Below are 17,181 nucleotides of genomic sequence, written 5' to 3'. Positions count from 1 at the left end.
GAAACCCAAGAAAGCGGCAGCACCGCCTTGTCGTTATATTTTCTTTTCCTGTTGATCAGCTGAAATAGGGGAGAGGGGAAATATGGAAGCGGAAAACCGAGGGCCAGGAAGAACACGAGAGCGAACGGCGGAAGGGGGTAATGAAAAGAGGAGTCCGTGATGAGGAAGAGAAAAAGGACAGTCGTACTGGCACACATGCACACAGGCGACAGACACACGAAAAGAAAAGCAAAAAGAGGAAAGGATTATGCCAGTGTGCACCTGAATGTAGCGAGGCGTCTAATGGGCACGTGAAGAGGAAAGAAGGGCATAGGACGCGAAGAGGGAAAGACAAAAGATGAGCGAAGGGTAGACGTGAGCGCGCAAGGAGGGGGTGGGAGTTGCGTGACGGAGCGCCTCGGTAGAAAACATGCGCAAGGAAAGCGACAAAAATCGCAGGAGAAAAAATATCCCACTCACAGCCGCAACCAGCTACTACACACACACACACACACACGCACACGGACAAGAAAGAGATGGCGAGAGCTAAAAAAAAAGTGCCGAAGGGAAGAGGAAGACTGGGAGAACGACATGGAGGTTATACGAATGCGTCTCTAATGTTGTGGCGACGTGGGATCGACAAGCACAAGCCGTAGGGAAAGCAAAAGCATTTAGTGTGACATTACCAAGAGTTCAAAGAGGGAAAAGAGCGCGAAGGCACACCGGCAAACGTCAGCAAAGGAGAGAGAGCGAGAGCGAGAGGGCAGCCCAACGTGAACCCGCTCGATTCGCCCCTACCCCACCGAGCTCCGTCTCTACCAAATGTGCCTCGATCTTGGATAGCGCAGAAGAGGGAAAAATAAAACGAAAGCATCACGTCAGACCGGAGACCATGAGAGAGCGACGCCTTTGACCAACCTGCCTCTGCTTCTATGCCGAAAAAAAAAAACATAAAACTGCGCCCGACTGCCATTTAAGCAAATAACGACCATTATAACATTCGCGGCCCCCGAGAAGAAAGCGGCGGACTGCGCCCCACCACTAAACGTGGAGAGGCCTCTCTGAAGTCAACTCCAAAGGGGAAAAAAAATACAGAGGATGAGCGGGCACCTGTGTAAAGTGAAACAGCACCTGCTGCACCCTGGCGGCTACTCGATTGCTTCGCATATCCTGCGCGTCCTCTAAAAGTAATTCGCAGAGAGAGAGAGACGATGGACGAGCCACACGCACCAAAGACAAGGAAGAGACACGGCAAGCAAACAGAGCGAATGAAGGAGAGGAGGCGGCCAAAACAACGGAAGGTTTGAAACGGCCCTCGCACCCCCACAGACCCACACAAGAAAAAAAACGCAAGCGACAACGACAAGAAGGAAAGCAGGGACGCATATAGGTGGGCAACGATAGGTTGACTTGAAAAGCACACACACATAAGGGATACATATATTGATACCCGGGTAGAGGACGATCAAGTGAAGAGTAGATGAGCGGGCGAAAAAGGAGGGATGGGGGGGGGGGTAAGAGAAGCATACACAGGTCAAAGAGAGAGGCGCATCTTGTTGATCCTTTGAGCGATTCAACAAGGATGTAATTCACATGCGCCGGCACAGTCCCACGCATAGCCAAATATATATTAGATGCACGCACGCACATATGTATACATACATACACATATCTTTATCTGCAAAGAGATTTGGGGGTGAAAAAGGAGTGAGGTCAGTCAGGTAAAACCCGCCCCACCCCACCCCACCTCAAAAAGAGAAAAAGATAGAAAGCACCGCCACACCCCACACCGCGCCTGCAGAACGGAACGGCAGAACAGACCGCTCTTTTTGTTTCATACATACACTTTTCCCATTTCCACCCCCGTGTGCCAACGCGTTGAGTAGGCGTATACGGTACATGGGAGCGCGCGAGCAGCGAACGGTGTTTCGCATCCTTTTCGCCCTCTGCACCGAACGTACGCCCACACACATACGACTCACGTGCACACAGAGGCAATGCACAGCCCGACAGCGCGTCTGAACAGCGACTGAGAATGAAAATAATGAAAAGGAAGTTGTAAGAAGCGTGTGTGGGAGAAGCGAGAGCAGCGACAGCCAAGAGGTCTCTCTGCTTAAATCTTGTCGAAATCCGTGCCGCGTCGACGCGCATCCCGCTTTTTGTGCGGCTCACACTTGCGGTGCTTGTCCGCGTTCTGAAAGTCGCTGCTAACGTTCATTTCATTCGCCTCCTCTTCCTTGACCCCTTCGCCCTCACTGCCCTCGGCGAGGGCGGAAGCCACCGACGGCGCCTTTGTGCCGGTCATCGCAAACTTGGAGACGGGTCCCTGGTGAGAAAAGGAGTGCGTGCGGGGAGCCATGGTGCCGGCAGACACTGAGTGCCGTGGGGGTCGAGGGTGCTGTGGTAATGCCGATAGCATGGCCTTGGGCCGTTGGCCGCTGAAGGCAGGCAGCGCAGGTAGGCGAGCGGTGGTGTCGCGCAGCTCACTCATCGCAGAAGCCAGAGCAGAGCCGATGTGAGGCGCCGCTATCAAAGGCCCCGTCTTGCCCGGCCCGTGCGCGTACGAGTCGTACGTCCCTCGCAGTACCGAGTAGTCGGTCGACGAGGCAGCGCTGGAGGCGGTAGTGAGCACCTGTGTTCCGGCGAGAGAGTCCTTGCCCTGATGCTCGACGGCTCTTTCACATACAAAGAAGCCGCCGTACGCGTAGTCGCCACTCGATGGTTCAGGCTCGCTCTTGAGATTCAGCACGGTGCGCTGCAGAGAAGTACTCCGCGTTATGCTCGAGGAGCGCGTCGCGCGTGTTCTGATCGTCGCTGCCGTGGTGCTTCTCGTGGGGCCCGTGGAAGCAGGAGCAGCCACGCTCGGTGCAGCCCTCGAACCACGAACGGCGTAGCTGCCGTTCGCAGGTCCCTTTAAGGATAAATCTGGGTTCGCTACGCGTGAAGAAGCGGGTGCAGCGACGCCGCACGGCACTGCGCGATCTGTCGCCATTGGCGGTGGCCCGCGTACTCCCGACGCTCTGGAAGACAGCGAGGCGTGCGATGGGATCTTGGCCTGCAGTGGCGCCGGCGTTTCAGCAGAGAAGGGCTTGCGCAGAGCGTCAGTCCTAGCACGGGCAGCCTTACTTTGTAGGGTCGGCAGACTCATGCCTGCAGGGGCTGAGAGAGGTGGAGGAGCTTCCCGGATGCTGCTGTCGCACTCAGAGGTGGTGCTACCGTCGGCGCTGCTCACAGACGCCCGAGACGAAGAGACCCTAAATACACGCTTGCTCGGCTTCGAAGGTTTGCTCCCGTGCGGACACCCAGCAGGCAGCGGCATCTTAGTTTTGCTGCTTTGTACGCCGGACATCGACCCCAACTTCGACGGAGGAGGGCGGCTGGAATCGGTGTTCTGTGGCGCGACATTGGGCCGCCCAGTTCCGCTGGATGTTCTCACTGCGGAAGAGATCCGCGGGGGAGCAGCGGCAGGTCTGCTGCCTCTATCGGCGGCAGAAACGCCAGCCGTCGACGCCGCGCATGATGGGACGCTCGGGGTCAATGGCGGGCTTGCCGATTGCGTCGGCGCCGCCTCTGACCCATTCGCGGACGTGGGCAGTCCCTTCGGCTGCGACACGGCATGGTGGGGCGGCGACGCCTTAGACAATTGCCTACTGTCAAGGCACAGCTCTAAAGGCATACCGCCAAGGCCCTTGTCAGCGAGTTCATCATCTAAAACGTCGCACTCCACCATCGGGACAAAGCCGACGATTGCCTTAGGGCTCGCAGAGAGCGTCGTGTCTTTCTTCGGAGGAAGGCGTCCTTGTCGGCGCATCTTGGGTGGCACCTTTGCTGCAAGAGCGCTGCGCGGGTCCAGATACTCGCCAACATCTTCCTCTACGATCTCGCCAGAGTTCCATTCGGGAAAATCCGCCATGGTGGTGCTCAGCTAAAGCAGATAGATCACCGCGAAAGAACAGCAGTAAAGAAAAAGCGTTGCAACACCACAAAATTCTGCACGCGCGAAGACAAAAAAAAAAAGAAAAACAGAAAGCAACGATGCGCAGACTCCGCAAGGGAGGCGAGGGGACGTTGTGAAGAGCAACGCAACCGAAGAGACGGCGTCGAGGGAAAAACGGAAAGGCAAATGAGATCGAAGCACAGATGCGAGTGGAGGGAGGGAGGTTGCGTGGGGAAGGCGACAAAGAACAAGGCGGACACGCGCGCAGAGAGAAATAGAGCGAGAGATATGGGGAGCAACTGAGGGGAGGGATGAGGGTCAAGACGAAAAAAAAAAAAGAGGGATACGCCAGAGAAGCGGGAGGGGGTGGGCAGGAGACGGAGGAGAGCCGACACGTATGAGGTAGGAATGAATAGGTGAGGGGAGGGGGGAGGGGGACGGGTGAAAGGAAGTGATACAGAACGCAAGAGGGAGATGAACAAAGAAAGAACCGTAAAGAGCGGGCCAAACCAAAAAGAGAGAGGGACGCCACACATTCAAAGCACCGGTGGCGAAAATGGCGAGAACGACGAAAGGGCGGGCGAGGGGAGGTCGGAGGGGGTGCACGCCGCCAGGGGGCGTCGCCGGCTTGAGAGACGCGCGCCTCGCTCGGCTTCCACCCGGAGGCAAAGCACTAAATCAGAGATTACACGCACACAAGTTTCGAACACGCAAGTGTCGGCTAGGAGGCGGTGGAGGTGTGCGGGGAGGAGGGGTGGGGGGTGAGCGTCTATGTGCAAAGCGAAAGGTCACTGCTACGGCGTGTGTATCGGTTCGCGCGCTTCACTTCCGAAATAGACAAATTATGAGAGAGGCTGACAGACAGACACCGAGATCCGACGAGGGGATGGATGGATGGAAAGAGGGGAGGGGGAAAGAAGGAAGGAGGAGACACATAGCCCACTGAGACAACAGAGAAACAAAAGGAAAAAAAAAACGGGTAAAGAAAAAAAAACACGTGCGGGGAAGAAAAAAGATAAGATGGAACGAAGAGAAAGACTCAACGCCAACGGAGACGGAGCCCACAGGGATAGGTAGAAGGACAGAGAAGCAGCAGTAGCAGCAGCAGCAACGACAAAACAACGTGGTCAGATCAAGTCGATGAAAGAGGTCCGAGAGAAGTCGAGCGCAAATGCACATACAATAGCACGGGAGATGAGGAGTGCTGGCAGCACTTGTAGGTGCGTATGTATGCCTCACCCTTGTGCGACGCTGTATCGGGTGTGATCCCTCTGAAGGTCTCTATTTCGCTTTCGTTTTCTCTGTGCCGTGGTACACCTGAGTGGGGAGAGAGAAGGCACGCACAGAGGCTGTAAAATGCGCGTCAAACTCAAGGCCTGTCCTGTGTGTTTCTGTGGGTGATTTGATTTCTTTGGCGTGGATCCGGTGGTGACGTTGCCTTTCCTTTTTTTTAACCTTTCTGTTTTACGTACAAGAGGCGCAAGCACCCAAGACGCTCATGTCGTGGGAAGCGTTTCAGATGAGGGACGAGGAAGGTGGGGTGGGGGCAGCGTGTGGCCGTCTGAGGTGCGTCACAACAAACGAGATCGCGGCGGAGAAACAGACAGTGCCGAGAGGGCGAAAGAGAGAGGGGATTTGCGGTTCCCCAGCTACAAGCCGCATGGATTTGAGCCAGTGGACAGGTGCGCTACCGGTTAGGTTAGTTGCACCCAGGAATGAAAGGAAGGCGGGGCCACAAATGGGAACGATGTCTGCTTGCATGTACTGTGGGGGTGCGGGTGCGCAAAAAGGATACGCGCAAAAAAAAAGATGGACTAATGTGTTCCAAAAATACCGCAGTACGCGCGTTTTGATTACGCACAACAGCACCAATGAGCACACAACAAGGCAAGGTACAAAGGAAGGAAAACTAAGGTAGGAGGTAGTGAGAAAAGGAGGAGGCATCACAAGTGTGCGAATTCCTCTCAACGCAGAGCACCAGCGGAACCGCAGGAAAAGCTGGCCGAACAGTCGATCACAGATGCGATGGTCATCTGTCTTCCAAGGATACGTCGTGGAGAACACTTGCGCAGGGACGGAGCGAAAAAGGCTGCCCTGTATCTTCTCGAGGAGGGATACGGAGAAACGATGTGCCGGCTGGCAGGTATCTTTGTGGCATCCGAAAAAAAACGCTTTTCCTGTACATGGTGATAGGAGAAGTCGCCGCGAGTAACCGGTAGAGAGAACACGCGATAAGGATGTCAAAGAGAAACAAGAAAAACTCATTTTCCAACCACGGGCGATCCATCACGAGAGAAGGAAAGAAGAAAGAAAAACACAAGCGCACTCAGAGAGAGCGCACGGCACATTCGCATAGCCTGCAAGAGCACACACGCACACACAGATACAAACGGAAAAGGCCTTCGTCAGAGAACTGAGGAAAAGGGAGAAGCTGACTAGAGTTGTCACGGGGCAAGTGCACTAACTCGGGAGGGCGCAGCCGCCATTTGCAGATTGTGCACAAAAAGCACACATACACATCGCGGTGAGTGCGAAAAAAGGAATCAAGGAATCCCCTTCCCCTCCCCGCTCTCAAGACAGGAAAAAAAAGAAACGCAACAGTGGTGGGGATCGACGTAACGCACACGCATCGACTACTACCTCAGCCTTTCCGTCTTGTGGAACAAGCTCCGCATCTCCCAATCTGTGTGTTTGTGTGTGCACGTGTATTGATCCTGTGCTTCGATTTCGCACCCCTGCGTCTCCCGACGCACCGTCTTTATCCCACAGTGATGAGGAATACGCGTGAGTTGACGGGAAGGAGCCGCGGCCATCGCAGTGCCACCTCGGTTTAAAGCAGCGAGCACCCAGCTTTCAGAGAAGGCACCGGTAAACTCTGTGCATCAGAAAAACTCATCGTATGAAGGGGAGCGGCATCATGGTGAGACACGGAGCACGCGAAAGACAACCCATAATCACGCGCGGGTTTCTTTAGCACGGGTGACGGCTGTGGGGCGGGAAGATGTGCTTCAGTTCGAGCGGCTCGAACGGCACAGTACTCCCCCTTGGCACGTTGCTCGGAGGCGGCCGTGACGAGCACCGGCACCCGCTGCTTGGTGATAACGGCGCCTGCGCCGAGTGAGAATCGGAGAGCAAAGGCGATCCACCCAATGAGTACGACTTCGGTGACGGGGGTGCGGTAGCTAAATCCGCGCGCGGCGGCGTCAAAGACACGGGAGACGCACTATCCTTCGACGGTCGCCGCAAAGAAGGGTTCGGCAGCGGTTGCAGATGAGCAAGCGGAGCAACTTTGGCGTCTCTCAGCTTTCCAGACCCCCTCACCCTTGTGCGAATGGCCGAGGTGAAGATGCTTGGCCGGTTCACCTTGAGGTGCAGGTCGGCAGCCTCCCTGGCGAAGTTCGGCATGATCTCGTCGCCGAAGGACGATGTGCAGTAGTAGATGCGCTGCTTTGAGTCGCTGACGTCGGCCACGCCGGCGTTCAGCAGCGAGCCTGACTTCTGCGACGTGCTGGTCTTTGCGGGAAACTTCTCGTTGCCCTTCATAAGATCGATCCGCGAATGGTGCGCTTGAAGTTGGTTTTCCCGCGGCGTTTGGGCACCCCGCTGTTCGGGACCCTTGGTCAGCGCGACGCGCGCCGGGACAGGCTTCAGAGTTTTTCGCGCAGCCAGCTGCAAAGATGCTACGTGCGGCTGCGGATCGGGTGCGGGTCGCGGTGAGTTCATCTTCAGAGAGTTCACCTTAGCAGGTAGCCGTGGAACCCTAGCGATTTCAGGCGGACCACCGTCGGACGAACGCGTCACGTTTGCCGAATCCGACGCTACTGAAGGCGTCGCGACAAGGGTCTGCGATCTAGAGGTGCGATCACGGCTCAGCGCCTTCGACGCCTTCGACACCAGGGGAATGGAAACTGCTGCGATGTCACTTTTTTCCGTGGTGTGCACGTCTGTGGAGCACTGCGGCAGCATCCGCATCGAGTGACGGTGTTTGCTGACGTTTTGGCGCAACGGTGCTGAGCCACCACTGGCGTTGTTCTCCGCTGTCTGCAAGTTCGACGACGGCATGGGGGAGACGTGCTCCGGCGACACGGGCGATGCGGCGGCCAGGTTGGCGGTACCAGCTGGGACTAACTGCGCGGAGGCGCGACTTCTCTCTGTTACCGCACCCTTTTCTGGCGAAGTCCGCCACGGAGATGACCCGGCACCGCCAACGCTGTTGCTGCTCTCCACCGGCACAGAGCGAAAACTCGAGATTGGAGAAGGTGCTGAGAGAGCTGTTGTTACCGGTGACGACGAGTGCGGCGGAAACGTCTGAGTCACTTTTGCACCCGCGGTAGGAGCTGGCACCGTCCCCTGTCGATGGGCGCCGGTAAGGTGAGCATCGTCGCTGTGGATGAGGTCCGCGCCTCCGCATTTAGGGTGCATGTGAACGACGATGCCGCTGCTGTGCGCGTCCACGGACGCCGTTGCAGCGGAGCCGGCACTCCGGCGGGGTGGATGGCTCCGCAGCGTGGCTTCCTTAGATTCGCTGCCGCCGGTAGCCCTCTTCGAAGTTCCACCGGGACTTGCCGTATGTTTCTCTTGCACGCGCTTGGCGCTGTCGCTGCATGAGGATGCGGAGGCCAAGGGCAGATCCACAGCGGCACCGCTGCTGTGAGGGCGCTCTGAGCCGGAAGCGGTCTGTGAGTTGCTTGTAGAGGTCTTCAGCGCCTGGCAAGAGCTTCTGGCAGCCGCCACTTTCGCCGCCGTTGAGGGCAAGACTGGTACAGATGAAGTGGCGCACTTAGGCCGCGCCGGCGCACTCGAGTGCGCCGCCCTCGGGTTGCGAGCGTCAAGCCGGAAGCCAGAGCGCGGTTTGTCCCTCGACTGCGTATGGTCGCAATGCCGTGGCAATGTGTGAGTCGCCGCCTCCGCACGCCGGTTTGCCGCTATGGGCTTCCGCGGATGTGACCTCTGCGACATACGCGACGATACGCAGCTGACGGGCGCAGTGCTGTTCACGTCCTCAACGATGTTTTGGCCCCGGTAATCCATCGAATCGATGCGCGCAAAGCACGGCTGAAAGCTCGTCCGGGGAGAGTCATGCGCCATGGCGCGGAGACCCACATTGCCCGGGTGAAAGGGACTAGCAGCCAGAAACTCCTCACCGTCAAGACTGTCGGCAATGGAGGTGGCACTCTCGCAGATGGACGGCGTACTCATTGGCGTGTATGTGAGAGCGTCCGGCCGAGACCAGCGGGGTGTGGATGGCGTCGATGAAAGTATGATGAGGGAGCGAGGGCGACTTGAGAGGCAGAGCGAACAAATCCTCAACGAAGAAAACGAAAAAATAAAGCCACGTTGATCACCGCCACAGAGAGAGAGTCGCACTTGATGTAGGTAAAGAGGCAAGACCTCGTCTGGGAGACAGAATAGATGCAGACGACGAGAGAGAAGCAACAGTAACCACAAAACATAAAAGTTCACGAAAACCGGGGCGAGATGAAGCTACAGGACAAATGAATCAGTGAGAGAACGAGAAGGAAAAGGGAGAGTCGAGTCGCAGCGACAGACTAACCTCGTCTGCCTTCCCTCGGTAGCCGAGAGAGAGGGATGCACACACTCACACGCAGGCAAAGAGGAAAGTTCAACACCAACTAGGAGAAAACGCGCGCGCACGTCCGCCGAAAAACGGCACGAGCAACAACACGGAAAAAAGAGGAAAACGCAGCGCTCTTTCAGCCAGCAGCGAAGAATTTGAAGGTGTAGCTTCAATCCCTTCGGAGAGCGAAGCTGAAAGGATGAGAGATGGGAAAGAGACCCTTTACGAAAAGGAAAGCAAACACGACTGCAGACACACAGAGAAGTCGTGGGTAACACGGGAATTGGGAAGGACGCTGAGCTGCGCGTGAGGCGAGGAAATCGAGCACGACAGACGGTAAGAGAGAGATATGGAGACGTCAGTGGCGTTGCTATACCCTTGTTCCGCCACACACGACACAGAAAGAGTCAGCAAACACAGAAGACGCTTCTCGAAGAGAAAAAGCGTGAAAAGCAAAGGCGACGGCAGATTGACTAGAGGGGATACTTTTCTGTCTTGTCTCGCGCCAGTGCCCTGTAGTTCAAGACTATCTTAGTCGTTTAGACAAGTACCTATGTATGCAGATCCATTGAGTGAAACAAACAAAAAAAAAAACGCTGGAGATGCACACCACACCGCACAGAAACGTACACAATCGCGAAACGTTGGAGCACGCGTGGCGCACCTCATCCACCAGACGGAAAAAAAAGCCTGTGGCAAGCAATGGGAGAGATGGAAACAGAGAGGAGACGAATGCTGGAAAAAAAAGGTGTGTCTTGAGCCTTCCGCGCACGTCCCGTCCACTCTCGTCGATGCGCGCTGTTTCGCTCTTGGTGTGTATGTGCGCTGAATCTATCTTGTTCCACGATGCTAACGCGTCAGATACACAAAAAGAAAAATAACGAAGAACGGGTGCGAGCAAAGGTGGACAGACACGTGAAGGGGTAGAAATAAACACAGAAAAACAGCACAATTCAGTCGACGATGGACAAGACCTTTGGTACACCGAAGAAGGAATCAACGGCTCATGCGGCTATACGTGACAGGACGGACAAACAAGGGAGAAGTGGGGAGACGACGAGTCCCATATGAGAAGGATAACAATACCCGGCAGGGGACATACAACCGCACGCGCATACACAAAGAAAATAGAAGGGAGAAGTCAGTATACAACGCCAAGAGAAACAAAAAAGAAAAGCGAGAACACTACCACAGGCGAAAAAAAAAAGAACGGTGCGTCGTAGCGAAGACGACGACGATTTTGCATACGAAGAAGCAGCGGCGGTAGCAAGCTAGTTGTGGTAGAGGAAAAGATGCCAGCAGAGGGAAAACGAAGAAGTCGACGATGTACACTCGCATACATCTATGTGTGTCGATATCTGTATGCCTATATACGGGTATAGATAGACAGGGGTGAAGGAGTAGTGCACCTCAACGAAGAACGGGCAGAAGAATAGAATGCTGTAAACGTTTCGTGTCCTTCAGTTATCTGCGTGCACGTTCCTGCTTGAAATATCGATTGGGCCGTGTGCTGAGGAAGGTGTGAAGCGTTGGAAAAAGGCAGCGCACCCGTTTAGCTCTACAGATGTCTCCCTCCGGATGCGCTTATGCGTCCACGGGTTAAGCTTCGCGGGTGTTTGGAGAGAGAGCTACCACAAGGAAAAAAAAGCAACCAGCAGCAGAGAATAAATGAGATACAGAAATAGCGAAGGATGTGTGTCAGAGATATGAAAAAAAAAGAGGATGCAGAAAATGGAGGTGAACAGGCGGAGGGGGGGGGGGCAGATGATGAAGGCGTAAGATGAGGGTACGGCTAGAAGCAAAAATGCAAACAGGGAATGGGAGAGGGGAATGGAAAAAAAAACTAACAGGTGAGACGTGTGAAGCACACAACTGCACAGCGCAAGGGCACATGCATACCGCCAAATGCGAAAAAAAAAAAGAAACACCAGTCCAAACCACACACCACACCGATCCAGCTCAAGCTAAAGAGAGAGAGAAACACAAAGAGAAGAAGTGCCAAACGCGAAAGAGAGTGAGTTCGACGACAAGACAGTTGGGAATCGACAAGCACACAGAACGTGTGCCATCATACACATAGCCGAACAAGTAAAAAAAGGAAGCACGAACGGAGCGCCGCGCCACGTTCACTGAAGTGAGTTTCCTTGTTGGGAGTGCCGAATAATGCGGCATACACACAAAAGAAGGAGAGAGAAGAAACAAAAAAGAAGAAAGATGGTAAAGCCCACCTCTACTGGATGTGGTTGTGTGTGTATCTGTCAGTGCTACGCTGGCGTTGAAGGGGCTCTGTGCGTGCCCTTCAAAGGAGTCTCGCCCATCCGCTCACAACCAGAGTAGGCAGCATCCACAGATCTCCGTCAGAGTCGACTGACGTCGGCTGAGCGCGACCCCCGGCCTGTGCTTAAAAAAGGCCTACGTGTGAAGAAGAAAAAGTGCTGCCGGATGTCTTGATGCGCAGACAAGACGACGTGGTGCACAAACAGCCCATACACCGACACCCAGCACAACGCAACCGTTGCTGTCCGGATGTATTTCTTTTCGTTGCAGCTGAGAATGTGCCGCCCGAAAAAGACGCGGACCAACACGGTGATGTCCCCTCTCGCTCAGAGATAGTACAGCAAGTGTGTGCGCGCGTGCGGGAGAGACTTCGATGGGGAAAAAAAAGGAGATATGGCGCGTCGCACCAACGGGGCTTGAGCGGGACGCACGCGCACACGCAAGAAGGCAACGCAGCGGTAAAAAAAAGTTCAAAAAGGAAGAGAAGAATGGGCAGTCGTACGATGAAAAAAAGGGAGCAATCGTACTCACGCTCTGCTTGACCGTTCCGCTGTCCAGTAGAGGAATACGCCAGCGTGTGTGTGCGTGCCTGTAGGTTAGACAGCAACTCATTGAAGGGGCAAGAGAACAGAAGGGGAGAGAAGAAGTCAGTAGAGAAGATCGCAGCACTTCGAACTTGAAGAGGCGCGGAAGGGAAAGGCTAAGAGCGGCAAGCAGCCGATCCGTACCAAACGGGTGCTCTAACAGACGGCCGAGTGGAGAGAAGCACTGGAATGGCACCCACTGACTGACATACACGTGCCACGCCATGCGCCCACACATAAGAGCGCACAACACGTTTCACTTGCATGTGGGATCGCGTGAACACGAGAGGTCATAAGCTCAGCTGCGTGCATGAAAGCGCACATGGGGGCTTTCGTGCATGCCGCCCGCCCGAGGGGTCCAGTGGGACGGAGTACGTACGTCATGTATGCCCCCTTCCACTTATGGAGCGGTCACTGCAGTGCCTCTCCCTCCCTCCCTCCCATCGCATCGTAGCTTCGGCTTTCTACCCTGGTTGGCACCTTGGAGAAAATACACGATAACCACACGGGCAACGCACAGAATAACGACTCGGAGCATGCGGAGTCCTTCTCCGGCACGCATACGAACGACGCTCTGCCAAGAAAAGTTTAACAAAAAGGCGGAGACAGACGTTTAGGGGAGGAGAGAGCTAGCGCTCTCTAGCACAGTAATGTTTTTTTTTTTGCCTCTTCTGTTCAACTTTGGAGAGGGGGGTGAGGGACAGTCACTGCTGGGTCACATAGAGTCATGTGCACGGACCACCCATTCGCGCACACGCACACACACAGAGATGTACGGGTCCTTTCTCACACACACGCTGCCGCGTCACCGACAAACATCACCAGATTGCGTACACAGTCCTGCTGCATCAACATCTGCTGTACGTCGCAGAACGATGGCACGTCCTTACGTCTGCGAGCCATTTGCTTGACAACAGTGTCGGCCGCTAAGATGAGGGAGTGCTCGGAAAAAACGAGGCATCAATGAAGTTCTCTCGAAGCCGTACCTGCTCGAGAGCTGCTCTGCCGTCTTTGCACCGGACATCATGGCGGAACAGAAGGACATACTCGTACGGATCCGACCGGCTCACCGCCGCTGTCTCTGCACGGGCGCTGATGCACTCCTGCGGGGGGCAGCTCAAGAGAGAGATGAAAAGGAGCCGTTGGCTCTGTTTCGGGAGCGTAAGCAGAACACACCCGCATCGCTGACACGAGAGACTGCAGAGCCGGCGTCGCAGTCGGTGGCAGCGTGCTTGTTTGAAAGTAGCTGTCGTATGCTTCAGCGACAGAGTCACAAGCAGCCCTGACGAGCGTCAACTCCGCCATGTGTATAGTACCACCAGGAGCAGGCGCTGTGGTTCTCGCACCGGAGGAGTTCCCCGTGGACAAGGAGGTTAAATAAATCCATCTCTGATCTCGTCCCAAATGCTGAGGCATCATGCTACCGCTTCCCGTTGGAGTCGGAGACGGTCCCGTGGAATCACTGTGCACCACACTCGCCGTTGCCCCGAAGAAGGCGGCAAAGTTGTCTTGAGTGAAAAAGGGTTTACCAGCGGTCGCGGGGCGAGCTGCCGCTGCCTTTGAGCGAGCGGGTGGCGCAGCTGCCGCGGTCATGTCACCAGAATTCCGCATGTCTTGGTAGTTCGCAGCGGGCTCGGCGCCTACACCGGCCGCGAGCGAGCATCCATTCACGGACAAGTTTTCGCGTTCTGCTTCCGCTGCTGGCGTCGGAGTCACAAAAAAAGTGAAGCTCCACCGGGTCGGTGCGCAGTTTAGTGGAGGCCGCGCATGCGGCTTCTACAGCGGAGGTCGCATTCCGACCTGCGGCAGTGTCAGTTGCCGTATTGGTCTCATTTTGGGCCGACTGCTGGACAGCCGTCAGCGCCGCCTCCTGAGATGCGTGCGACAAAGTCTTCCATGTAGCATCCAGCGCGTTATACAGCCGTTCCTTCTGCTTGAATGACTTGCCTACAACGGCAATGTTCTGTTTTGCCTCCAGCACAAACAAAACGTGGTGGGTGGCGGCGTCATAAATAACACCATCAAGCTCACCAGCAATGCGGCCTATTTTATCCTCGGCCGCCTCTTTCCAGTAGTAGTTCACGTTGCGAGCAAGACGATACGCCGGCGGAAGCGAGACCGGAGGCGTCCCCAGCCACGTTGGAGATGCACCCTCTGTCTCGCGCTTCTCGGTCACTTCGCAGCGAACGCAGGCCTCCACCCAAGCCATGGCTGTCGCCTCCTCACAGCGCGTTATGTCGCAGTAATGCGGCACGAGGACCTGGGAAACTACCAATTTGTTCTCGTCTATTAGAAACTGCTCTTCAAAGGCGCCGCCGCCCTGCTGCTTGAATCCACCATCGACAGCATCTGCCTCGTGCGCCAGCATGATACCCTCCTCGACGCCGTACCAGTGTAACAAGTAGTTCATTGCCCACAGCTCGGGGGCTCTCACGTGCCTGTTTACAACAACGCCGAAAAACTTGGTTAGCGCCATCTCCACCACGAGGGCCCCACCCCCACTACCTGTGAAAAACGTGACCAACTCCGCCACATCTACCTGTGACGGATTCAGTTCCGGCGGTTTTGTGACGTGTTCGGTAAACGCGATATTTGCGTAGCCGCGCAGACGGCTACATAAGTACAACACTTCGGTGCCGCTAATAACGCGCGAGTGTGCAGCCTCAAAGAGCTGAAGGCGACCAAGAAGCCGGTCCCGCTGCTCTCCCAGTAGGATGCAGCTCCAAATTTCTCCAGGGCGCCAGCAATGTCATGCCCGGCAGCCGCCCACTCCCTTGTCTTCACAGAGCAATCCATGCGAGTGGTGAGTGCTCGACGCTTTTTTCCAATATGCTCTGTTGCCTGCATCACCTGCTTGTACGCGAGAGAAAGTTCTTTCGCGAACTCTGAGGCTTTACCCTTCCCCAGCGCGTTGCGCCGCATTTGCATGTGCGCTGCGTCATGATAACGATGCCAATCACGCAACTGAAACGCGCGCGTAAGGGCTCGTTGCTCAGCGAGCTGGGCAGCTGAGGACTCGCCCCGCATGCGAGACAGCGACGGGGCAGATTGGTGATGTTCCGCGAAAAACCTGGCGTCACGAATGAGAATGCGGAATCGAAGCTCGCCCAGAAGCAGCATGAGCACCTTCACGTGCCGCCCGTACGTGGGCCGTGAGATGCAGTGCGCCATACTCAGGGTGTACTTCAGCGTCTCCTGTCGGGTACACGTCAGCTGGGATGGTGAAAAAAAAAGGCGAGTTGGTGCAGCTAAGATACTCGACATGATCAAGAAGAGCCGTCAGCTGAGCCGCTGCCGTCAATTCCACCCTTAGGTATGGTTCACTCAAGTTCTGTGCTTTGTGCTGGTCGCTGCACTGGCGCAGATGCGCGATGTAGTTTTGAATAAAACCGCGGAGTGAAGAGTGAGGTAAGCCAGCGAACGCAGACACCGCAACAGGCAGCAGTGCCCTACGGCAGCCACTAGCTTCCAGCATCGCAGCTGATTCCTGTGCGGCCGCCATTACAGAAAAAGAAGCACTTCTCCTCATCTCCGAGGTAGCGCTTCCGAGAAAGAATTACGAAAGGTGCTTCACCAACAGAGACCGACGAGAGAAGGTAAATCAACCACTAAGTGCGCTGAAGCCCCCTACATCCACATGGAAACACAGCGAAAAGTCTTCGGCGACGCCCGAAACGCCTACGTACGCCGCCACATACGACGACAGATTACACATGAACTCCACATCACCAACAGAGCGCCGCATTATCACCCGAGAACCGATAAGCGTAACCCAGAACATGATTATCCGACAGCATACCAATCGCACGCGCATTACATCTTTAAGCAAACACCACGACAGGAACGCATCAAACACAACACATTTGCAGCAACGCACCCACCGCCGCGACGGTACACTAAACTAAAACAAGGTAACAAGCACCAACAGCACACTCGTTCCCAAGACCGACACCAAAATCTAAAAGAAGTATTCCAACGCGATGTTTTCGATCAAGAGGTCTGTCAGAGACTCCAGTCGGTTGATGTCATCACGAACGCGCGCACGCACAGCATGCCAGGCATCTCAATCTCGAGGCGCACCAAGATGGCACACGGCACAGGGGTGTGAACGCCGCGCCAAGGCTAAAGCCGCTTCACCGCAGCTCCGCGCACCGCAGAGACGAAGAGGGGTGGGAGAGAGAGAGAGAGCACACACGAAAAAAGCGCAGGGAACGCGGGCCACACGCCACCGGCTCCGCGCGCGCACGCTGTCGCCGTCAGTTGCCCTGTAGAGTCTCGGATCACGGTTTCACACATGTCAGTAGCGGAGCAGGGTCAGCCTCATCACGTCGGCAGCAGCGCGGGCATCACCAGCACGCAAGCGGCAGCGGTGCGGGAGCGCGCATCTTGGCCCAGAAAACGACCGACCGCGAAGACTGAAAGGGTATGCACTCCGCGTGGTAGCTGGTGGGACGTCCGCGCACGCAGACGCACACAAGCGCGCGCACGCAGCAGCGCCGCGCAACGCAGCCCGCTCGCACGCTACCTCAGTCACAGGGCGCGCCGGCTGGAAATCGTGTGGCGCGCCCCTCGTTGTTTGCTGAACACTTGACTTCAATCCATGGTCGGGATGTGTTGTGTCATAAGACCGTCGTAAGTGGGTCCTCATCAGCGGTAGCGGTGCAGCGGGCGGGTGCGGGGGCAGAGAGCTGGCGGTCGGAATGGTTGGTTGCGGAGTCGTTTGTTTAGAGTCGGTCTGTGCCTGAATTAGAGTGATGAATATTGCATATCTTCTTCTCCCATGCGGTTGCGAAGGGGCAACTGCGCGGTGAGACTCAGGAGTTTGT

The 17,181-nt window shown here is 55.7% G+C and overlaps 3 protein-coding genes across 3 annotated transcripts; all 3 read right to left on the bottom strand.

The window, feature by feature from the left end:
- Nucleotides 1-2,092: 2,092 nt before the first annotated feature.
- Nucleotides 2,093-3,892, bottom strand: LDBPK_354290 (hypothetical protein, unknown function; the record flags this gene model as incomplete). Its single annotated transcript, XM_003864959.1, has 1 exon — nucleotides 2,093-3,892. One exon carries the CDS (start codon nucleotides 3,890-3,892, stop codon nucleotides 2,093-2,095), a length of 1,800 nt encoding a protein of 599 aa, XP_003865007.1.
- A 2,994-nt stretch (nucleotides 3,893-6,886) lies between these two features.
- LDBPK_354280 (hypothetical protein, unknown function) lies at nucleotides 6,887-9,115 on the bottom strand (the record flags this gene model as incomplete). Its single annotated transcript, XM_003864958.1, has 1 exon — nucleotides 6,887-9,115. The coding sequence occupies one exon, from the start codon at nucleotides 9,113-9,115 to the stop codon at nucleotides 6,887-6,889; it is 2,229 nt and encodes a 742-aa protein (XP_003865006.1).
- Nucleotides 9,116-14,905: 5,790 nt separating this feature from the next.
- LDBPK_354270 (hypothetical protein, unknown function) lies at nucleotides 14,906-15,526 on the bottom strand (the record flags this gene model as incomplete). The annotated part of the gene is made up of 1 exon (XM_003864957.1): nucleotides 14,906-15,526. The coding sequence occupies one exon, from the start codon at nucleotides 15,524-15,526 to the stop codon at nucleotides 14,906-14,908; it is 621 nt and encodes a 206-aa protein (XP_003865005.1).
- Between the last annotated feature and the right edge of the window lie 1,655 nt (nucleotides 15,527-17,181).

Source organism: Leishmania donovani, chromosome 35, assembly GCF_000227135.1.
Source record: "Leishmania donovani BPK282A1 complete genome, chromosome 35".
NCBI classification, from domain to species: Eukaryota; Euglenozoa; class Kinetoplastea; order Trypanosomatida; family Trypanosomatidae; genus Leishmania; species Leishmania donovani.
The sequence above is the reverse complement of the archived record's forward strand: the minus strand, read 5'-3'. Positions and strand labels throughout refer to the sequence as shown.